Source organism: Oryctolagus cuniculus, chromosome 18, assembly GCF_964237555.1.
Source record: "Oryctolagus cuniculus chromosome 18, mOryCun1.1, whole genome shotgun sequence".
Taxonomy (NCBI): Eukaryota; Metazoa; Chordata; class Mammalia; order Lagomorpha; family Leporidae; genus Oryctolagus; species Oryctolagus cuniculus.
In genome coordinates, this window is record NC_091449.1 from 31,212,468 (window position 1) to 31,236,636 (window position 24,169).

Genomic DNA, 24,169 nt, shown 5'->3' on the forward strand with positions numbered 1-24,169 from the left:
AAAAGTTAATGGTTAAAATAAAACAATTACTAATTGAACTAAAAATTATATCTATGATGTGACAATGGAGATAATTTAAATATGTTAAATTTTATCCTTATCAATGATAACAAAGCAAGAGATGAAGATAAAAAATTATAACTCAAGAAATCACAATGTAAGAATTTATCTTAAGATATGGACATAAATGTTGGAAGAAATAGTTAGAAGTTTTAAAAGCAATTGCGTCTGAAAAAGTAAGTGATATAGGGAGCAAAATGATGAACAAATGTTATTTTTACTTTGAAAAATATACCAAATTAAAGTAAAAACAAGATTTTTAAATTTTAAAAGTATTTGAAGGTATTTCAAAAAGTTCATGGAACCATGACATCAAAATATATATTTACTTTGGTGCAAAAACTTTTGAAATCCATGTGCAGTTTTCATTATACACATTTCTATAGATACACTCTTTGGAAATTCTTTATACAAAACAATTAATTAGAGAAATAAAATAATTGGGGTTTTTGTTTTAACTTAGCAGAACCAAAGTTTGTATATCCTGTAAGTTTCCTTGCCTTCTAATCATACAGGAAAAATCCCTTCTAGGCACTTAGTTGATAAATTTCTGCTTTTTTTCTAAGCCAAACATGCTTCTATCCAGTACCCAGAAACATTTCTCAAGAGGGATAAGTTCCTGTTTATGCATTTATAACTTTCCTCTCAATTTTCTAATTCGAGACCAATTTTTTCACATGTGTTTGAGCTTAACTTGAATACTGTAGTATCTGAACACTAATTACCCTCCACAGGGATTTTTTAGAAAAGTTTGCTGAATAGTTTCTGATCTTCTACATATTAATTCACCCTGCACATGGTTAAAAACTAAATCAATTAAAAATACTCTTTTTCTCATCTCTGCTTTGCACAAGAATCTGCAATGATCTTCCTCTTCTCATGGGACTGAGTTCAGACTCCTTATGATGTTTCTGAAGACTCTACTCTGCCCTGATCTCATCTTCCCAGCCCAGAACTCTCTGCAGTGCATAATGCTCCTCTTGTGTTAGAAAAATCTTTCTACCCCTCTTCACAACCTGCTGCTTTAACTGCCATCTCTTTTTAAAAAATTTTATCATATGTGTTTTTATTATTTTATTTTATTTTCAACTTTTTTTAATAAATACAAATTTCCAAAGTATAACTTTTGAATTATAGCGGCTTTTCCCCCCCATAACCCCCTCCCACCCGCAACCATCCCATCTCCCACTCCCTCTCCCATCCCATTCTTCATATGATTCATTTTCAATTATCTTTATATACAGAAGATCAACTTAGTATATACTAAGTAAAGATTTCAATACACTGCACCCACAAAGACACACAAAGTATAGAGTACTGTTTGAGTAGTAGTTTTACCATTAATTTTCATAGTATGACACATTAAGGGCAGAGGTCCTACATGGGGAGCCAGTGCACAGTGATTGTTGATTTAACAATTGACACTCCTATTTATGACGTCAGTAATCACCCGAGGCTCTTGTCAAGAGCTGCCAAGGCTATGGAAGCCTCCTGAGTTCACCAATTCCAATCTTATTTCTTTCTTTCTTTTTTTGACAGGCAGAGTGGACAGTGAGAGAGACAGAGAGAAAGGTCTTCCTTTTCCGTTGGTTCACCCTCCAATGGCCGCCGTGGCCTGCGCGCTGTGGCCAGCGCATTGGGCTGATCCGAAGCCAGGAGCCATGTGCTTCTCCTGGTCTCCCATGGGGTGCAGGGCCCAAGCACTTGGGCCATCCTCCACTGCACTCCTGGGCCATAGCAGAGAGCTGGCCTGGAAGAGGGGCAACCGGGACAGAATCCGACGCCCCGACCGGGACTAGAACCTGGTGTGCTGGCGCCGCAGGTGGAGGATTAGCCTATTGAGCTGCGGAGCTGGCCCACCAACTCCAATCTTATTTAGACAAGGCCATATTCAAAGTGGAAGTTCTCTCCTCCCTTCAGAGAAAGGTACCTCCTTCTTTGATGACCCGTTCTTTCTGCTGGGATCTCACTCACAGAGATCTTTCATTTAGGTCAATTTTTTTTTTTTTTTTTTTTTGCCACAGTGTCTAGGCTTTCCATACCTGAGAAACTCTTGTGGGCTTTTTAGCCAGATCCAAATGCCTTAAGGACTGTTTCTGAGGCCAGAGTGCTATTTAAGGCCTTTGCCATTCTATGAGTCTGCTGTGTATAAATGCCCTCTCCAAACCTGAATGCCCTCACCTACATTTTACTCATTTTATTTATATAGTCAAGCTCAAATTCCAACTCTCTGGAAGTTGCCACCCTGGCTTGCACTGACCCATATCTTCCTTTTTGAATTCAGAGAGCAATCAACCTTTGCTTCTGGTAGTTTCAAAACTGTGTTGGCTCACTATCATGTGGGGACGGGGACAGATTACTGTTTCATAAAATGCTAATCATATCAAAAAACCTATTATTTGAATATTAAAAAGATCCATATGTTAAAGGCCTGACTGAATTCCACCAAAATCACCCTTAAAAACTATTACCATTTGGAAGTCAAAAATTAGAATGGAGGTCACTGACCTTTGTTCCACTGCAAGCCACACCCTCCCTTAAAACACACTGGAAACATGAAGAGCCTCCTGTCAGTGACCTGATTCAGATCACACTCAGGAAGAGGAACAATTCCCAACACATTCAGGAAAACACATCAAATTGCAAGGGAAGGAAAGGTGTTCCTAAAGGACAAGACCCGAATCCACACAAATTAATTCTCTTTAAAGCCAATTATTGGTCACCTTCAGTACATTCACTTTTTCCTAAGAAGTTACCTGCTACTCCTAACTAGTTTTGTGTCACAATAGCACATTACAGTAAGACTGATTTCGAAAGCAATCCAGCTAGCCACTGTACACCCATTATTATACTAAGGACTAATGTTTTTCGAGAAACAAACACATTCATACTTACAAGGACACAGTTACTTTCGGTTTAAAATAGGGTGCGTTCTGGTCTGCCAAAAAGACAATTAAATCGTTTCCTAAAAGAAGCAAATTTAGGATATTAGAAAGTATGTCCCGGTAAGACATCCAGTCACCAGTCACAGGCTTTCTGAGCACGTTCTCAACAAGAAGACGTCCAATACACTCCAGTTCATGTGCCTGAGAAGGATACTCCTACTCCCGGGGGTGAGAAACTTTTCTTCCGCCGAGGGCCATTTGGATATTTATGATATCACTCACTAACCATGAAAATTATCAACTTAAAAATTAGCCTGCTTTGGATTTCTTGAGTTTTGAGTCTTGCCTGTGGCTTCCTTGGCAGGGCCAGATCAAATGATTTCACAAGCATTAATGCAGATGGCAGGCTGGACGTTCCCCACCTCGGATCTAATGGAATGCGTCCAGTCTAGCACAATGTTCAAAGCAGAAGACGAGTAGGAAGGATGACCTTGGAAAAACATAATTGACCAAGACTAACTGAAGCCTCTGGATTCTGCCTCGGAGTCAGATTGGTTGCTCTTTATGTGGTTCTTTTAAATCAACCAATCTGTCTTGGTTAAAGCCCTGTCTTCACCAAACTTTACCACTGCACCTTACTGGGGTCTTTAGCTCATGGTACAGATGCACCACACTGAGGAGAAAGAAATGCCCATTGCAGGTGTCACAAAACTGACAGGGTCACAAGTAAGCATATTGCAGAAAAAGCTAAATCCCTCAGTGGCTCGCATGAAATCATCCCCCAGGTTGATGCATTCTCGGAGCTCAGCTCTCATGGGGACATACTCTTGCAACTGCTTAATCAAACACAGCACATCCTTAAAGACAAGGGCAGTCTTTGTATCCAGGTTGGTGAGATAGCTACAGGTTTGGCAGTATGCAGCTTGGGTCAGGATCCTTAAAGTTCTGGATCAGTTTTTTTTTTTTTTTTTAGCTTGTTTATGTCTTTAATTTTCAAGCAGCACCTACTTTTGTGGGTGCTCAGGAATGCTAGGACACCCCCCGCCCCAAACACATACCTGCCCTCCCGCCACTCATCAAGACTTAAAAAAGTTCCCAAGAACCACAAGTTGGAAAAGAAGGTGGAGATTTGGAAAACTAGAGTAGTGGTCAAGATGGGGAAGGGTCAGGTGTACACAAAAGGCAGGCAGCCCAGGAACGAGAATGCTTCCCCACAGACACACAGGGTTTATCAGTGGTCCCTGCACCAGGACTGAACGAGCTGTGTTTGAGGCCTTGAGAGGATACAGCAGCTTCAAATCAAACTGGGAGCCTGAATAAGGGAGGGACGGGTGAATGAGGCACATGGGGGAAGCAGGGGCACGGCCCCCATGAAAAGGAGCTGTCAAGTTGCATCTTCTCCTGTTCATCAAGGGAGAAGATTGAAGCAAAGCAGACGGGAATAGAGGGGCCTCGGGAGAGAGCATGGGGGCAAGTTACCGAGATTCCTGGGAATCTGCAAGGCAGGGGATTCCACGGGGATGATGGGGTGCGTGGCTCAAAGCCGCTGGCTTTTCAGGGGGAAAAAACTGGGGTATTGCCATGGCTTTAGTGGGGAAGGGCAAATTCGGTGGCTGGGTCGGGACCTGCGGCTGGAAGAGATGGAGAAAGGGGCAAGCTGTCAAGGGAGCTAGAAATGAAGGGAGGGCCGGGAAAGGCGGGCCGGGAAATGCAGAAGGACCGGCAGTCCGGACAGGGGATGTGGGAACACCGGGAGGGGCACACGGACAGCGGACAATGGGAGGGCCCGGCAAGCACTGACTTTCCCGCAGCACGAAGAGGTCCGTCTGCTTGTCGGAGTTGAGGTCCCCGAAGGCCGCCAAGGTGCCCCAGGCCTCGGCCCCAAAGAGCTCGGCCGTGACGTTGTGCAGCGCCCACGCCGGGACCGGCCCGACTCCCAGCAGCGCGAGCCCCGCAAGGAGCGGCGCCAGCAGCACCCAGGAGCTCGGCAGCCGGCCCGCCGCCGCCATGGCAGCCCCTCGGCCCCCGCCCGCAGGCCCAGCGCCGCGCTTGACGGCAGCCGCAAAGCACCGCGCAGCCGGCCGTGAGAGAAAGCACGCAGCCCCGAGGCGCTGAAGAGTCGCCGCCGGTTCCCCTCTCCCTCTCCCTTAGGGCTGCCCCTCTGACGCTAGGGAGGCCGTGGAGTAAGGGTGGGGAAGCTCGCTCTCGCGCTCACTTCCGGCTGGTCCGCCTCCCGACAGTGTCGCGCGGGGGGGGCGGGGCCGGTCGGGCAGTGCTGACAGGCAGCCCCGGGGGCCGTGGCCAAGGCAGCGGCCCGAGCGCGATGGCGGGGGCGACGGGGCTCATGGCCGAAGTGAGCTGGAAGGTCTTGGAGCGAAGGGCTCGGACCAAGCGCTCAGGTTTGGCTGGCTGGGGCGCCACCCCCTGCCCCCACTCAGGGGGTGGTTGTTCCCCTCAAGCAGCGTGGGCGGGAGGCAGGTGGGGGTCCTGGGAATGAACCGGGGCCCGCGTGTCCCATAGAAAGCAGACGGTGGCCCTGGTCTCGTTACCGATTCAGCCCTCTTCGTCTCTAAAAATTAGTTGGCACTCCCAGCTACTATGTGTGACCCCCCCAACCTGTTCTTTGAATGTTCCTCAGAAAGTAGCAGCAACCCCCTCTTTGCCCGGAGTCTGGCCCCTAGGAATCAGGCGGCGACACTTTCCAATCCCTGTGAACCTCTTCAGAAAGTCAGATAGCTTCGTTTTTAGATACGACTACGACCTGGCGCTAGAAAGCCGGCGGCTGCTCGTTGCCTTATTTCGTTTCATATATGCCTTTTACACTTCCTACTGGTTCTGAGCATAGCTTTCTGTCTGTGTGGCAGAAATTAAGGGAGGCAGAGCAGGGCCACGAAACAGGGCAAGTTGAGCAAAATTCGAGTCTTTGAGGAAGCCGACCCATTCCTTAGGCAAGGGGGCCCAGGACCTTTAGTTTCCAGTTGTGTTTTTCAAGCCCAAGGCCACAGAGGTCAGAAAACCCAGTGCAGGCAGTTAGAGCAGCTCAAGTGTCCTGAACTGCCTTGTTCAAATTGCAAAGTCACGACTTTGAAGTTAGCACTTGTGACTGATAAATTCTCTTAGAGCTGAGACTTTCCTTATTCCTAGCAGACTGGATACACTCTTGAGCAAAAAGTGTGCCCGCAAACAGAAGTGGTGGAGTGAAACACTTTGAATAAGGACTACTCTTTTAAAGGATTGCTGAGATATGTCATTATTGTGGGATGTGAAAGGCATCCCTAGGAAAATTAACTGCATTTGCATTGATAAATAAGAGTTTTCCTTCTCTGCTAATATGCTCCATTTATGTTTTGGGTTTTTCAAGTTCATGAAGCTTATGTTGTTTGGTCATGTTGACTTTTTTTTTAGACAACATATCTAATTTCATAAGTTGTAAGCCCAATCTTTAATTAGAGTTCCTTTTTTATGTTGAAGTTTCAGCCTGGTTTTAAACCTTGATGAAGCTGTGCATTTATTTGCTTGGATTTGTAGTAAAACTACCACCTACAAAGTATGAAAGAGTTTTTAAAAAATTAATCTATAACCATTACTTGAGATAGTCACTTTTATTTTTGTTTCAGAATTTTTCTTAAATTTTTTGTGACACAAAGAAATATTGAATTTGTCTACTCACAATGTGTCTATCTGGGCTTTGAACAAAGGGATTGGTTGATTATGTCTGGACAAAGAGAGTAACCAGAGTTTTCTTACAGGGAACTGAGCACACTGCCCCCAACATACTTTTACAGCATTTTTCTTTCCCTTTAATATGCACATATTTTACTTTCTCCTCTAGTCTTTACTTTGTTTCCTCTGAAATGCATGCCTTAACAGTAAGCTTTGAAAACCTTACTTCTCTTTTCTTATCAGAGAAAAACATCTCGTTTTATTTAACTGTTGATTTCAGTCACTGAAATCTAGTTTCAAATGCAAAGAAAGTAGGTAGTATCAACTTTGGATGTTCCTCTGTGTTTACATCAGAGTAGAAAGAGATAACAGTTGAAGGCTTTCCTGCAAAGTAGTAATGTTTGAGATTCAGATTCTGCTATAACTCTGAAGTATGGATGATAAAGTTTACTGATGATAAAGTTTCATGCCTAAGTCATCTACTCCCTGTGTCATTAAAAACCATCAACTTGATTGTTACTTTTAGTATATATAAACAGAAGTTTGTTTGAAACCTGCACTAACCTGACTCTGGCATGTACTCCTCTGCAGAGTTCTGAGCATTGTTACATAGTAGCATAATTACTGCACAATAGAGGATGCTACTCTCATGTAATGTGTAATAAGTGGATAGTACATATTTCATGCCTCCTCCATATAAGCGTATGTAATTCATCAAAGGAAATCAAATTTTCAAGTCATAAGAGAAAATAAAATTACATAATGATCCTCAATTATTGCCTTTGTTGTGCACTGCATCATGTTAATAACTGCTCACACTGCTTTCAATTAATCTAACGCTGATTGCTTCTAACCTTCACTAAACAGTTTTAAAATTGCTGTAGTTTAGCCTGCGACGCTTATGATTAGAGTCAACAATTTGAAATGGCCAGCTCAGCTGATGCAGTCGTCTCCTCTCCACCCGCTTTCTTAAGGTCTGGTAAGTGCGTAGACCCCAAAAGGGTCACTTGGTAATTTTAAACAGCTTGGTTTCTGAAGGTTGATCTCTGCCCAAGTTATCATGTTGGTTTTATTTCCTCAAGCTTGAGTACCATGTCTGCAAGTGTTAGGCTCAGGTTTGCATTTTATTTTGTCACCTTTGGTGTGTGCCTCGAAAAGTGCAGAGTGGACCCCCTGCCCTAACAAGATATTTGGTCAGCAGAAGTTCTTTTGAGACTGGGAGCATGGCACTCATCTACTCCCTATTACCATTACTAGCCCAGGTCCAGAAATGACTGTGCTGCAAAGCAATGTGCTTTCCACTCTGTCCAGTGTCAGGGTAGAGGGAGCTGTTGGCACTGTGGCTGTAAGATGTGCCCGCCCCCTTGCTTCCCAAATGAGTGCACAAGATTTTGAAAACCATTTCAAATGGATCACAGGCCCAGGATTGACCATGTATGGATTCCCATGAGGAATCCAGGACTTGTGGATGAATTCAGTCTTACTTTGCAGAACAACAGATAGGTTTTGTTAAATGGTCACAACTGAAATGAAGACTGAAGTCATTAGGTCCCTTTTTTGTAGTTTATGGCCCACCTTAGGCCATTAAAAACCCTGAGAAGTCAGTGTCACGAGCCTGCTTTGTGTCTCATGTCTCATGAAGCAGAACATTCAAACCTCGGGATTCATTCACAGGTAAAGGTGAGATGAGCCTCCACCCCTCACCTCCCAAAACACAGTAAGAATGGAAAACTTTAATTTTGGCTTCACCATAGCCATTCAGAAATTGTTTCCCTCCTTATTTCCATTTGTATTTCAAGTCATATTTTGGCAAGATAGGAGAGATACATTTTGAAGAAAAGAAGTAGGAAGCAGTTTAAGGAAGAATCAGTGAGTCAAACAGGAGGAAACAGTATTTGTAATTTAGGAATGGAAATGATCCTTGTTTTAGTTGTCATTTATTAAACGACAAAATAATTTAGCAATGCCAGTTGATTAGTGATTTTGTCTTTGAATTGAAGGACTAAAAGGACATGTATCTCTGGAGTGTGTTTGTTTTGTTTAGCACCAAGCTCTGTTTTACATCTTGGCTAGCCTTCTAAGAGTTTGTTGGGTTTTCAGTGCCAGCAAAGTCATCCAGTAGTTGTGAAGAAATAGGATGCTTAAGATAAGCTTTTATGCATCAATGATTCTGAAAATTTCAAAGTGCGAGAACTGTGCTTCAGCATTATATACTGTGTTTGAAGGCATATCCAAGAAGGTTTTCCAGTACCATATATTAAATTGAAATTGAATGCACTAAGAAGCAAACTGCAAAAATACCAGACTTCAGTGTTATAATCCATTTTAGCAAGTGGCTCTTCATAAATGGCTTTCAATGTTTATGCTTTTTTTTTTGGGTGATTCCTCTAACCAAAACTAAAGAAGACTATAAAGTAATACTTAAAACATTTGCCTGTTGAAATAACTAGTTCCCTGAGTGCTTTGTAGTTGTAATTTATTTGCTAATTTAGAAATACTGTGTTTTTGTTGGAAATGATTTGTTTTTCCCTATTGCCATTCCTTGGACATTATCATTCCAGAGGAGTGTTTTATTGCATGATTTCATTTAACGGTCATTTTAAAACATCTACTGAGTTCACAGCTGAACTTTTTCACTTGTAGTCTTGGCTAGAAACTATCCAGTGTGCCAAAAATGAAAGCCAGTACCTTAATTTTTAGAAAATTAGTTTTCAATATACCTGAATTGTTTTATATATTTTAACCCTCCTCGATATGTTTCTGGTTTGTATTTTTCCTTTGTTTCTACTCTTTATAGAATTTAGTGTGAGTCCTGACTTTTTATGTATGTGTACTTGAATTGTGCTCTAACTACTGATGTGTCAGGAGGCGCTGTGGTTGAGTGTAATTTGTTTTGACTGCTTAAATCAGAGAGATCTCGATATCCAAGTTGTTCTTTAAAGAGCTTTGGAGTGAAATGTACAAGGTGATGAATTTATAAAGAAATTCAACAAGCAAAGTAAGTGAAATAACTATTAAGGAAAGAATGGGGCATCCAATACCTCAGATTGCTTTCATTTCTCGTGACCACCGCAGTTATACAGTATTTTAGGTTAGCAGAGTTGGCCAGTTGTAGCAATCACCTTGGCATTATGGTTGAGTTATGCGCAGTACTGCTTGTATCATATTGTGGTGAGATGAGAAGTGGCTTGGCTGAGTTATGCGCAGTACTGCTTGTATCATATTGTGGTGAGATGAGAAGTGGCTTGGCTTTTGTTCTTTCATGGCAGAATAATTTGAGAAATTATTTCTTTTGAAAACAAATCATCATCTTGGCTTCCTAAATTTATCAGCATTGGATTAAGTGGGCTTCAATGTATGAATTGAGTTTTCTGCCTCTACTTATTTCTCTTTAGGTTCTTTAGTTAATTTTCTTTCAATTCAATTTAATGCGTATGTCAGTACTTGGTAAAATTCTAGTGTGTATACTGGGGCAAACTCAACTTTTTGTTTCATTTGTCTGACACTGTAGTTTTTAGGCATTTGTATAGCAGTCTTGCTTACAACCTAATTTCACAAAGTTTTTGTGGCTTGAAGAAACCATGGGCCTGCAGCTCTTTGTCTCTTGTAGGTTGTGAGACTCCCATAGCCTAATGAAATAGTACACATTTTGCGTTCAGCTATACCCAGATCTAATCCTGGCTCTGATGTTTACTACCCATTGAATCCTGAGCAGGTTACTCTACATCTTCTTGAGACTAAACTTCTTTCTTTTAAAAATGAAGGTCATAAAACTTACTTGGAGAGATTATTGTGGAGATTAAACGGTAATGTTACATGCAAGCTGCTTGAGATTTAGTGCCTGCTCAACACATTTTAGTTTGTCTGTTACCTTAAAATATGTATCTTTTACATTATTGCTGATGTAGATTAAAGTAGGACTTATACACACACAGACATGCCTGCTTATGTTTCTCTTATTCTGGTATCTATCCTCAAAGTAGCCTTTTGATTCAGAAAACCTGTCATGTTATAATATACTGAGCTTGAGTTGGATAACCTAGAATCTATTATTTATTTATTTATTTATTTTTGACAGGTAGAGTTAGATAGTGAGAGAGAGAGAGAGAGACAGAGAGAAAGGTCTTCCTTTTTCCATTTGTTCACCCCCCAAGTGGCCACTACGCCGGCACTGCGTCGATCCGAAGCCAGGAGCCAAGTGCTTCCTCCTGGTCTTCCATGCGGGTGCAGGGCCCAAGGACCTGGGCCATCCTCCACTGCACTCCCGGGCCATAGCAGAGAGCTGGACTAGAAGAGGAGCAACCAGGACAGAATCTGGTGCCCTGACCGGGACTAGAACCCCAGGGTGCCGGCGCCACAGGCGGAGGATTAGCCAGCCTAGTAAGCCACGGCGCCGGCCATAGAATCTATTATTAATAGAGCTGTACTGTTTAATGGTCCATTCCATTTTGTAATTTTAGCTCTCACTTTTCTCTAAATCTACCATATTTTTGTCAATAATCACTCTAAAGAAATTGTTTCTGGTAGTTCCCATGGAAACTCCTATTAGCAGTAGGTAGAACAGTTGTTATTTCATATATAGTCAGAAGATATTTTTGTCTTATATTGGGTGTGCAAACTCCTATTAGCAGTAGGTAGAGCAGTTGTTATTTCATATATAGTCAGAAGATATTTTTGTCTTATATTGGGTGTGCAAAGGGTTTATTTCATATAGGATGGAATTTTTGGAAGCACTTATCAATTGTATCCTGCTGGGATCTCTGATGTCTTCTGCTTACGTCCTACTCTGTTATCATATAAGGTTTGGGTGATAGAGGCTGTCTGATAGGATTTAGGTCTCCTGGCATGAGTCTTATTGCTCTTAAAGTATGCACTTGCTCTATGTCATTGTGCACAGCCAAGGTGATGCTTCAGATTCCATGTGTGAAGTGGCTTCATGAGGAGTATGACTGCATGTTTCACGGCTTTAGGTTGTTACCAAGTACTCATGTTGTGTATTGTAAATAATGCAAATGCTATTCTCATGCTATTTTATCTTCACCCTTTTGTAAAATCAGGAAATGGAGAAATGGAGCTCCCCAGAATTACTGGTTCTGGTTCTAGTACAGGTGCCTACTGAGATTTTCCAAATAGATATATGAAAGGCATCTCAAAAGATATCATATTTCCTATTCTTCATGTCTCAAACAAGTTCTTCCTTAATATTTTCCATATTGGTAAACTAAACTGTTATTTTTCAGCTGTTCATGCTAAAAATATAGTCTTTATTACTCTTTTTCCTCTACCCCCTCTTTTTTTCAGTTCTTCTGTAAAACTTTTCCATTGTGTCTTGAAAATATATACCAAATCTATCTGGTTTTCTGTAGTTGCACGTTTGCCTCCCTAGTCTAAGCCACTTCCATCTGTGGTCTGGACTACAGTATACTGATTGCCTGTCTCTGCTTTGCTGCTTCACTGTAATCTCTTCTCCATTCAGTAGGGGAAAGGATCTTTTAAAATGTAAACTAGATTATATCATTTTATTGCTAAAATCCTCCCATTGGATTCTTCATTATCGTAGCCTAGCATCCACAGGACCTTCTATTGGGTTATATACAGAACCCCAAGTGACCTGGCTCTTGCCTGCATCTCTGACCTCATGGAGTGCTTCTCTTTACTGCTCTTCAGCCATGCTGGCTTCCTTTGGTCCTTAAGACACATGCCTTTTTCATGTTAGGTCTGTGTCTACCTGGAAAGCTCTCTATGCTGTTATTTGTAAAGTTCTTTGTGGTTGCCTTTTAACTTCTGCTCTTTTTTTTTTTCATTTTCAATTATCTTTATATTCAGAAGGTCAGTTTACTATATACTAAGTAAAGATTTCAACAGTTTGCACCCACACAGAAACACAAAGTGTAAAGTACTGTTTGAGTACTAGTTATACTGTTAATTCACATAGTACAGCACATTAAGGACAGAGATCCTACATGGGGAGTAAGTGCACAGTGACTCCTGTTGTTGATTTAACAACTGACACTCTTATTTATGATGGCAGTAATCACCCGAGGCTCTTGTCATGAGCTGCCAAGGCTATGGAAGCCTCTTGAGTTTGCCAACTCTGATCTTATTTAGACAAGGCCATATTCAAAGTGGAAGTTCTCTCCTCCCTTTAGAGAAAGGTACTGCCTTCTTTGATGGCCCGTTCTTTCTGCTGGGATCTCACTCACAGAGATCTTTCATTTAGGCCATTTTTAATTTCTTTTTAAATTTTTTTTGTTGCCACAGTTTAGCTTCTGCTCTTAAACTTAGCTTCCTTAGAAACACCTTTTTGGGGGCTGGTGCCGTGGCTTACTTCGTTTGTCCTCTGCCTGTGGCGCCGGCATCCCATATGGGCGCTGGGTTCTAGTCCCCGTTGCTCCTCTTGCAGTCCAGCTCTCTGCTGTGGACCGAGAGGGCAGTGGAGGATGGCCCAGGTGCTTGGGCTCCTGCACCCACATGGGAGACCAGGAAAGAGCACCTGGCTCCTGGCTTCGGATCAGTGCAGCGCCGGTGTAGCGGCCATTTGGGGGATGAACCAACGGACTGAAGACCTTTCTCTCTGTCTGTCTGTCTCTCTCTCTCACTATCTATATCTCTACCTGACTCCATTCACTAAGCTATGTGAAAGAAGAATCTTTATCTGTTTTGTTTCCTAGAGCCCAGAATAATGCCTGGAGTGTAATAAATGTTCAGTAAATCATATTGCTTAGAAAGTCCTATTATTTACTATCTTTAATGCCTTTTTTGAGAGAGTGTCATAATCTGATTTGTATACAGAGTTTAGGTTCATACAACTGAGCACTGCTATTTGCAAACTGTGCAAACTACTTTTTTACCTAATATCCTCACTATACAGTACAGAGAAAAATATATCCCTCATGTATTCTTTTGTGTATCTGCCAAGTATTCAGTGGTGGTAGTTGGAGTACCATCAGCAGCAATTGGGCGGGGCAGGGCTGGCATCTCTGGCAGCGATCATGGCATATCGCAGCTTCAGGGTGGCTTGCACTCTGATGGGCTTCGACAGCTGCCTTGTGCCCTGGTTCATCCCTCAGGGTCCTAGCTGGGGAGTTATCATTTCCACGTTGATGACCTGTTCATTTTCGGCTATCTCTTTTGGCTGATGGTAATTCTGGTCCAACTGAGCCCTCTTTTTTGGACCACAATAGACAAATGAAACCATCTGGTACCTGAAGTACCATTGGCCTTGAGGAGAAGACAGTCTCTGCAGAACACCGTCATGGAGGTCACACAGAGAATTTGTTCTGGGTGCAGAATTGTCGCAAGATCCCTACTGCCACCTTTAACTGGCTTATTTGGGGCATTGTCTGCTTTAAATATTCCTACCATCTTTGAATGTCTTATTCTGTGATGCAGTTTTTCCTTCAACTTCTTTTACATTTTGATGGACAAAAATCCTACTCAACCTAAACTGTGCCGATTCTACAAGTTGCTTACTCTTTTCTGAGATGGGAGATGCTGTTCTGAGAATTCTGTTACTCTTGCCTTTGAATCTGAGGTTTTGAGCATAGGCCTGCCAGCATGCTGCCTGGACCCAGTAAAGTGCTTAAAACTGCTACAGATAAATAGGACTCAAGTGGGACAGACAGGAGAGGGGAGATCTGTCCTAGCATTTTTAATTTTTTTTTAAAGATTTACTTATTTATTGGAAAGGCAGAGTTACAGAGAGGCAGAGGCAGAGGCAGAGAGAGAGAGAGAGGTCTTCCATCCGCTGGTTCATTCCCTAAATGGCTACAATGGCTGGAGCTGCGCTGATCCGAAGGCAGAGCCAGGAGTTTCCTCCCAGCTTCCCACATGGGTGCAGAGGTCCAAGGACTTGGGCTGTCTTCTGCTGCTTTCTCAGGCCATAGCAGAGAGCTGAATCAGAAGTGGAGCAGCCGTTACTGGAACCGGTGCCCAAATGGGATGCCCAGCCCTGCAGGTGGTGGCTTTGCCTGCTATGCCACAGTACCAGCCCCTGTCTCAGCATTTTTACATCACACTATATTTTCAGGATGAATTTATTTTTTCCATCTTTTGGTAGAAATTTTTTTTGCTTTCTATGGAAAACAATAACAATAATCATTGTGTTGATGGTGCTACCAAAGACAGTCATTTAAACTGCCCATTTTTATTTAGTACTTAATATGACAGGTAGTGCTTTAAATTTTACAATAATTCTGTGCTGTAGGTACTATTACTGTCCTTTTGAAAACAAAAGCAAAAAAACACAGAAATAACTCACTCAGCTAATGAATAATCAAGCTCCTGGCGACTGCTGCCTTGCCTCTCTTCACCATCAGTAGTGCCTGGTCCTTCATATATAAATGGCAGTGATTATGATTTGCATCTTGATGATGTTCATTGTTTTTGTTTTCACTCATTTCAGATTAACTAATGTTTATTAGGCCTTTTTGATGCCATCAAAGTTTGTAACACAGCTGGTCCTAAACTTGAAGTGGGGTTACATCTCAGTAAATCCATTGTTAAATAAAAATATCTTGCCTTGAAATAAATTTAATACAGTAAACTTAACCTAGCCTAGCCTGTTCGACCTAACATGTGCTCAGAGCACTTAGATTAGTTAGCCTACAGTGGACCAAGTCATCTAACACAAAGCCAATTTTATATTAAAGTACTGAGTCTCTCATGTCACTTACTGAATATTTGTATTCGGGAACACTGGCAGCACAATTTGCTGTAGAATGTCGTGATCATGTGGCTGACTGGGAGCTGCAGCTTACTGCCTCTGCCCAGCGTTGTGTGAGAGCATCATAGCTAGCTTGGGGAAAGATAAAAATTTAGGATTGGATATGTAGTTCTTAGAGAATGTAAATTGCTTTCACACCATTGTAAAGTCAAAAAAATCATTAAGTTGAACCTCATTGAGTCAGAGACACCTGTACATTATTCTGATGTTTGCAAGCTCATCACCTGATGGGAACTTTTTGCAGAGCTCAGAGTGACCAGAGGTTTTACATACAAGCAAACTTTATCTCTGTCTCTTTCCTGGACTTCCCCTGTTGTATCCTACGGAATTTTCCTGCCTATAGTCATCATCTCCTATTACGTTACCTCCTAGTTAATACATCCTACAGGTTGCTGCCTGGATGATTTTTCTAAAACTAAGAACCAACCCTGTTACTCCCTTGCTTAATACCATGCATCAGCTCCCTGTGTCCCTCAGGGTTGGGGTAGGACTTCAAAGAAAGTGACATTTAAGCTGAAGAAGGAAATAAGAGTCAAAGGGAGAGTGAAGATGAGGCAGATCTGGGCTAGGATCCAGGCTCTCAACAGAACTGGGTTTTGTTTTTTGTTTTTCTGGGTTTTCTGAGTAGCTCTGAGAAGGCTGTTGAGGACATAGCATTTTTAATAACAGGAACGAGTGAGATCTCAAGGGCTAATATAGGCAAATACCTTGGGCGTCATGAAGATATTTGGATTTTATTATAAATGGAAGAGAAAGCCACTGAAAATATGAATAGAGGTATATTATCTGATTATTATTTTGTGGAGTTCTCTGACTACTTTGTAAAAAATGGATTGAAAAATGGTGGGAAGGCAGGAAGCAGCCTGACAGCATAAGTTGAGCCTTATGGCTTTCTGTTTAACACCTAGCACAGTGCCCACATATGGCACATTCAATCTGTATTTGGTGAGGAATGGCTATGGAGGCAGATACTGATCATGTCACCAGTCTACCTTCAGAAAATGTGGCCACCTTGATTATGTGTAAGAATATATATAGTATGGAGCAGGCATCATGGCATAGCATGTAGGACAGCCACCTGTAATGCTGGCATTCCATAATGGTGCTAGTGTGTGTTCTCGCTGTACCACTTTGGATCCAGCTCACTGTTGATGGCCTGGGAAAAGCAGCTAAAGATGGCCCAAGTGGCTCCTGGCTTCTGACAGTGGTTCTGGCTGTTGTGTTCATTTGGAGAGTAGACAGCCCATAGATGAGCTCTCTCACTATCTCTCCCTCTACTTTTGTAACTCTGATATTCAAATAAATCTTTTAAAAAGGAGTATATAGTAAAATATTAGAAGCAGTTATTTTTCTACCATTATGATAATTTCTCTCCATATTTTTTTTGCTCCATATTTTAAAAGGTCTCATTGGCTTTCTGTTTTTTCTGCCAAGTTGCACAAGGTACTGCCATGTCTTCATTTGATTTAGGATGAAAGCTATACCTACTAAAAGATAATAGGATTGTAGGAGATTAAAAAAAAGTTTTTCTTTTTGATAAACACTGAAGCAGTTAGGATATGTCTCTTTTGGTATTAGAGTAGTTTCTCTCTCTTTTTCTTTTCTTTTCTTTTTTAAAAAAAGATTTATTTATTTGAAAGGCAGAGTCACAAAGAGAGAAGGAGGGAGAGACAGAGAGGTCTTCCATTCCTTGGTTCACTCTCCCAGTGGCCACAACGGCTGGAGCTGGGCTGGTCTGAAGTCAGGAGCTTCTTCCAGGTGTCCTACATGGCTGCAGGGGCCCAAGTTGTGGCTTTAGGCAATGGACTCTTTTTCTCATGAGATCTTTAACTTACAGGACATCTTATTTTCTATAATTCACATCTAAACTTTTAATGGCCTCTGATTTAGGATGACTTCAGCCTCACCCTGTTAAAATTATTTCCCTCTAAATATGTTTCTGTCATGAATTTTCATCTGTGAAACCAAATTGAAGCTGTGCAAGTCTAACTTCAAAAATTAAGGCAGAAGATGAAACCTCCATGTTTACTGTGGTATTTGATTTTAAGTGTTTTGATATAAGTACTTACAGATATATTTTGAAGATGGGACTTTTGGCTCATAGCATATTTTTCTCTCTCTTCTATAATTTGACCATAAATCTTGCTATCTTAATGTAAGTAACCTTACTATTTATCTCTCCTTGGGCAAAAATAAATGTATTTAATAGGTTTTGAATAACAATATGCTATGCCTAAATGATTCTGATATATATACTGTTAGGTCACTGTTGACCACTTTGATGCTACAGATATGATTAGGTGACTTCATCTGGAAATTTGTAGTGAGAAACATGGAACTCTAGATACAACGCATTGTGCATCATGAGGCTTTGCTTAGTGTAGGCAATGGAGCCAACCCCCTTGAGTGACATTACTTTTCACTCAGCAAATGTCCGTGCTTCTAAATAATGCTTAAAAATATATATTATTTAAAAATAATCATTTAAACATAATTTTATTTGGTACTATGGTAAGCATTGATAGATAGCATTAATTTTTTCCATTGGTGTTCTTTCTGCTTTGTCAGACTTTTCCATTCGGTTTGGGCTCCTTTTTTTAATATGGTTTGAATAGCATGTTGACTTTACAATCTTAGACCTTTACCTTTTATTTGTGTTAAACAACTTTTAAATGGTCCACTGAGAACAAAGAAATTTCCATGTTAAATATTGTTGATATAGAAGTATTCAAAAATAAGAGCTTGTCTACTTAATTTACATATTTCTGAGGGTAGTTTGTTTTGTGAAATCTTTTTATGAGTTTTTATCTGTTGTTATCAATTCAAAGATCCTCTTGTTATTTTATTTTCATGGAAATACACAATGAAACTCAATTAATTTGTTATACGCACTTAATCTCAATTCTTAATAGCTTAGCTTGTAGCTTTGATAATCATTTGCTTAGTGACTGCACTGATAAAAAAAACCTAGCAGAATATATAGTTAATTAATATAATTTGAAATAATCAAAACTATTTGAGGGTTAGAATTTATCTATGGATTCCTTTTCCTGCTTTATTTCACTATAATTTTTAAACCTAAAAGTTAGACCAAATTAAATCATTTCCTAACTCTTTTATTTTGCTTTTTAATAATTTCTTTAATATTTCCTTCCCTCTGCATTCCTGCTGTCTCTGTCTTAATTTAAGACCCTGCAGTTGAGGCTGGCATTGTGGCGTGATGGATTAAGCCACTACCTGGGCTGCCAGCAACCCATATGGGCTCAGGTTCCAGCCCCACTGCTCCAATTCCAATTCAGCTCCCTGCTAATGTATCTGGGAAAGCAGTGGAGAATGACCCACGTGCTTGGGCTTCCTCCCTGACAGAGGAGACCCTGAGGAAGCTCTTGGCTCCTGACTTCAGTGTGGCCCAACCCCAGCTATTGCAGCCTTTTGGGGAGTGAACCAGTGGATAGAAACTATCACTGTTTCTTTCTCTCTTTCTCTATAACTCTGCCTTTCAAATAAATAAAAATCTTTTTTTAAAGACCGTGCAGTAGTTATTTTGACCCAAATTGAACACTTTTGCCTTCAGATTGCCTTCAGACTTACCTTTCTAAGGTTTGGATCATAAAACATTCCTGTGGCTTTCTGTTACCTAAAGGATAAAATGCAAACATGGCACCTGCTATTTAGTGTCCCCCACTGTTAGACTTCCAGCCTCCTTTCTTATTTACATACTCTGCTGCAGCATTGTAAGTGTACCTGCAGCTCACAGATGGGTCACTGTCTTTCTGGCTTCTGCACCTTTATCATGAGATTCCTTCTGTATTACCTAGCCTTTCCTTATAAGCTTAGTGCACTTGATAATCTTTGATTTTGCTACACTGATCTGTTGTCTTAACATATTTTCTGACAACCCACTTCTCTGCATCCCAGGTTTCAATTAATTGCTCTATTGATTCCCATGGCACTTTATACATGCTTCTTTTACCTATAATGTCACTGACTACTCTAGGTAACTAGGGATGTTTCCTTTCCTAGACTGTAGAATTTGTTTGGTCAGGGACTAAGTCTATTGCAGCTTTGCATCAGTAGCCTCAATATGGGGGTTATCACTGAGGACTGAAAGTTTAACTTTCCAGCACCCTATGTTGTTTAATCATTTCACCTATTTATTTGGTAAATGAAATTTGGTGGGGTTTCTTTTTTTCTTTTCTTTTTTTTAAATAGAACCTTTATGCTGGGTAAAAGAATTCCCCCACTGCTCAATTGCAAAAACATTTAAAATTCAGGTTCCAAAAAGAAAAGTAATAAATTAAGCAAAATAGTGCCTGAATGCATAATAGCTTTTTGACTTGGTGATGGCTTAAACTTGGTGTTCCTTAAACTGAACAGAATCTCTAAGGCCAAACAGCATGACCCTGACTGATTTTGCACCATGGTTAAAAGCCTCGAACAATCTCTGTATACTGACTTTTGCCTTTCCATAAGGGAAAATAGAAGAAATCACATCTTTTGTTCATCTACATTTTTATCAAATATAAGTCTTCCACACATCCAGAAGGTCAACATTATTTAATTTAAAAGGCCTTGTGTATCTGCATAGACTTACCTAAGGTACCAGAGAGTTTGAACTTGGCATTTAAATTCCAGAAATATGATAATAAAAGAGTGTAAGATGATACACTTTTAAATGAAGTTGAGAAAAATCAACATCAAGGATAAGTATAAATTTTTTCAGAATAAGAAATGATATAGGGACCAGCATTGTGGCATGGTTGATAAAGCCACCACCTGCAACACTGGCATCTTATGGGTGCTGGTTTCTGTTTCAACTGCTCCACTAATCATCCAGTTCCCTGCTGATGATCTGGGCAAAGCAGCAGAAGATGGCCAGGTGTTAGGGCTCCTGCCACCACTGTGGGATACCCTAGTGAAGCTCCTGGCTCCCGGCTTTAGCCTGGCCCAGCCTTGGCTGTTGTGGCCATCTGGGGAGTAAACCAGTGGATGAGAAATCTCTCCTTCTCTTTCTGTCTCTCCCCAGAAACCAAGCATACTTCAGTGTTTAAATCTTCTATAGTAAGTTGTACTTAGGAAATGCATGAAGTTTGTATTCCTTAAATAAAAGGTTTCTGGGGGGAAAAATCCTAGCTATATTCCACTTTCTAGCAGTGTGACCTTAATTGAGTCACTCAACCTCTTGTTATTTTAATCTTTAAATGATAATAATAATGATGGGACTCCCAAGTAGGGTTATTGTGAGGATTATATGACACTATGTCTATAAATTTGTCAACAGGGTACTTTGTACAACGTAAATGCTTACATAATGCTGGTTATTTTTATTCTGATGTTGCTAATATTGCTATTATTCTTTATCTGTTTTAACTCTTTGGTTAAGCAGACTAATGTGTTTATCTTCAGTCCTTTATGTTGGGTATTGACAGACTCACTAAGCATGATGTTGTAGGCAAATCTGTGAAGAGATCAAAGTAATTAATGTAAATTTCAAATAAAATAAATATCAAATAGGGAGTATAGAGCTCTTCTTTCTGGTGTTGGTTCTACTCTTTTTTAAGATCTTATTTATTTGAGAGGTAGAGTTACAAACAGAGAGAGGGAGAGACAGAGAGAAAGGTCTTCCATCCACTGCTTCACTCCCCAAATGATGGAAACAGCTGGAGCTGGGCTGATTTGAAGCCAGGAGCCAGTAGCTTCCTCCATGTCTCCCATGTGAGTGCAGGGGCCTAGGTACTTGGGCCTTCTTTCACTGCTTTCCCAGGCCATAGCAGAGAGCTGGATTGGAAGAAGAACAGCTGGGCCACGAACTAGCACGCATATGGATGCCAGTGCTGCAGGTGGAGACTTAGCCTGGTACACCACAGCACCAGCCCCTGTTCTACTCTTGACTAAGTATGCACTTTGTGAATTTCCTCCATAATATGAGAGACTTAGTCTAAATGTTTGTTGTTATTCCATTCTGTTTTAAAATATTATGTTACTCGATCACAGATTGTCAGGTGGAGCAGAGGAAAATAGTCATAGGATTTTAAAGCCTATGCTGGATAATTTTACAATCCATCTTCCAAGATGGGAAATTGGTTAGAGTTGAGGTAATGAGACAACAAATTTGGATTTGTCAGCACCCTGATGCAAGGGTCTTGAAGCAAGCTTTGAGGAATAGATGCTGGTCTTTTTTTTTTTTTTAAGATTTTATTTATTTGCGAGGTAGAGTTACAGAGGGAGACAGAGAAAAAGGTCTTCCTTCCATTAGTTCACTCCCCAAATGGCCTGCAACAGCTGGAGCTGTACTGATCTGAAGCCATGATCCAGGTGCTTCTTCCCAGTCTCCCACGTGGGTGCAGGGGCCCAAGAACTTGGGCCATCTTCTGCTTTCCCAGGCCACAGCAGAGAGCTGGATTGGAAAGGGAGCAGCTGGGACTCGAACCGATGCCCATCTGTGATGCAGGCACCTCGGGCAGAGGATTAACCTACCGCACCACAGCACAGGCCCCAAGATGCTACTCATGATTGTCATTCTTTTATAGTTGGTTCATGGTCTTTACTTTCTTGGGGTTTTAGAGTTGGCTTTTCCTAAGAAAACTTGACTGCTGTTTGATTTTGCTCTCTGGCTTTTTCAGCATCTCACATCCTGGGTTCCTCTTTCTGCCCTCTTCTCTTTTTTTTCAAGATAGAACCCTGGACTCCTTAAAATGCAGATTATGACTCAGCAGGTCAGGGATTAGGCTTGAGACTCTGCAGTGCTGGCAAGTTCAGAGGCAATGACCTTGCTACTGGAGGATGGCCTGCACTTTAATCACACTATTTTTGTTGAGCATCCTCATCTCTTTTCTGTAGATGTTAGACTCTGAAGTAAGCATCCTCACTTTTCCAGGCTTTACCTTAGCCTTTGAATAAATATGTCATTATCTGCATCCCTAATTCCCATTGAGCACAACTCATACAAGTTACTTTGTGTGACTGGGGCTGTTCCTCCAACCTCTCTGCTCTCTGCTTCTGCCAGTTATTGGTCTGCTTCAGGCTCTGACTTCTGACCTTTTACTTAGCTGAGCTCAGTTCAGGGATTCCATTTTTAGGCCATTGCTGTATATCAGTGACACATGAGGGAGTTGTGAAAAAGCTGATGGAAAACTCATGTTATGAAAAAAACAATGCATGGGTTTCAAAAAATTATCTTTTAATTTCATTTTCCATGAACTTTTTGAATACCTTTGTAAATTTAATTTTCAAACAAATGCTATTGGAAATGATGGTATCTTTATGTCTATTTCTGGGTCTTTCCCATACGTGATTACAGTGAAATAGTAGGTGGTCCTTTCCATGTTCCAAAAGATCATGTAGGGAGCTCATTTCAGTGGGGAGCTCTTCTTTAGGACATAATGAATCCATTTTCAGGGAGTTTCATACTTGAAACAGAATGATGCCAGTAAACACTGGCTGTAGAAGTCCTTTTTTCCTAGCTCCCCTTGTAAGATAGCATTTAACAATCATAGAATGAACAAAAAATGGAGACAGGTATTTCCAGTACAGTAATTTTCTTTGAAATGTAGAGGAAACAGCAAGCAGACTTTAGATTAACTACAAAAAAAAAACTAACAAGTTCAAGGCTGATTTCCATTATAGTTTAATGTTACAGAAGTAATTTAGTTTCGTTTGTAGTACTACAAGCTGAATACCTTAAATATCTGCTGTCATGATTCTAGTTTTCATTTCAATTTTTTGCTACAATCAAATCTTTATAACTAAATTATAATGCAAATTAAAGTTCAGCAAAAATTTTAATAGCCTCAGTGTTCATCCAGAGTCACATTCTTTCACTTTTATATTACATAAAAAACTAATAGTCCATAAGAAATGATAAAGTTAAGTTATACTTAGAATAGACATGAAAATTTTAAGCCAAACTACATGGTTTGAATAGTTTATGATGAATTAAAACTGAAAGCATATCTATAATTGTGGATTAATTTACATTTATAGCTCCACTCTCTTGTGGGTGTGGTGGTCTAATACTCATCCTACACTTCTAAATGAGCAATTCAATTCTACTTCCAAAGGTCTCCCATAGACAGTTGGCTCTGGATAGGCTTGGATATTGTTACTTATTGGTGAAACTAAGCTTAGCTCCGAATAATCATGCTTGAAAAATAATCATTCATTTTAAGTTTTCCTTGAAGACCTGTTAGTATCACTCCTGTGTTGCACAGGGTCGTATTTGAGTGAATCTGTTCTCTCTCTTCCACTGGAATGTTCCTCTGGCATGGTTAGAGAAAGTGGTAATCTTGGTTTTCTACAGGTTTTGCACATAGGCACTAAAGTACCCATAGCTGCTTTAATACCACATTTTTCTTGTCAATTATCTTTTTCCACTTCTTGTAAACTACTGATTATATAATTTACTAATTTAAAAATCACTTTGTGGAACATCTATCCTTGCATCAAACAAGAGGATTCTGAAATTAACCTAACAAACCCGATTAGTCTAGAATTCTTTGTCTAGAATTTATGCCCAGTTTCGTCCAGAGTATTGGAGGAGATAACAGTTTAAGGTGGAAAAAAGAAACAATTTTTTAATAGTTTATTTGTTTATTTGAGAGTTGGAATTACAGGGAAGGATATGCAGAGTCACAGAAAGAGAGAGAGAGAGAGAGAGAGATATCTTTCATCTACTGGTTCACTTCCCAAATGGCTACAAAGGCCAGGGCTGGGTCAGGCCAAAGCCAGGAGCCAGGAGCCAGGGGTTTCTTCTGGATCTGCCACATGACTGCATGGGCCCAAGGACTTGGTCCATCTTCTGCTGCTTTCCCATGTGCATTAGCAGGGAGCTGGATGG

The 24,169-nt window shown here is 40.7% G+C and overlaps 2 protein-coding genes across 24 annotated transcripts in view; one reads left to right on the forward strand and one right to left on the reverse strand.

Moving 5' to 3' along the window:
* The window catches only part of ITFG1 (integrin alpha FG-GAP repeat containing 1), a 240,511-nt gene extending 235,409 nt beyond the window's left edge, over nt 1-5,102 (reverse strand). The window contains exons 1-2 of the mRNA XM_008248375.4: nt 4,747-5,102; nt 2,956-3,025 (exon numbers count right to left, since the gene is read on the reverse strand). Of these exons, the coding sequence (XP_008246597.1) occupies nt 2,956-3,025; nt 4,747-4,954 (278 nt within the window). The 5' untranslated portion in view covers nt 4,955-5,102. The remainder of the gene's footprint in view (nt 1-2,955; nt 3,026-4,746) is intronic.
* A 29-nt stretch (nt 5,103-5,131) lies between these two features.
* The window catches only part of PHKB (phosphorylase kinase regulatory subunit beta), a 226,177-nt gene continuing 207,139 nt past the window's right edge, over nt 5,132-24,169 (forward strand). For 4 of the 23 annotated variants that reach the window (XM_070061799.1, XM_070061798.1, XM_008248369.4 and 1 more), the window contains exon 1: nt 5,132-5,344. In XM_070061799.1, coding sequence (XP_069917900.1) covers nt 5,269-5,344 — 76 coding nt within the window. In that variant the 5' untranslated portion in view covers nt 5,132-5,268. 23 annotated transcript variants of the gene reach the window in all.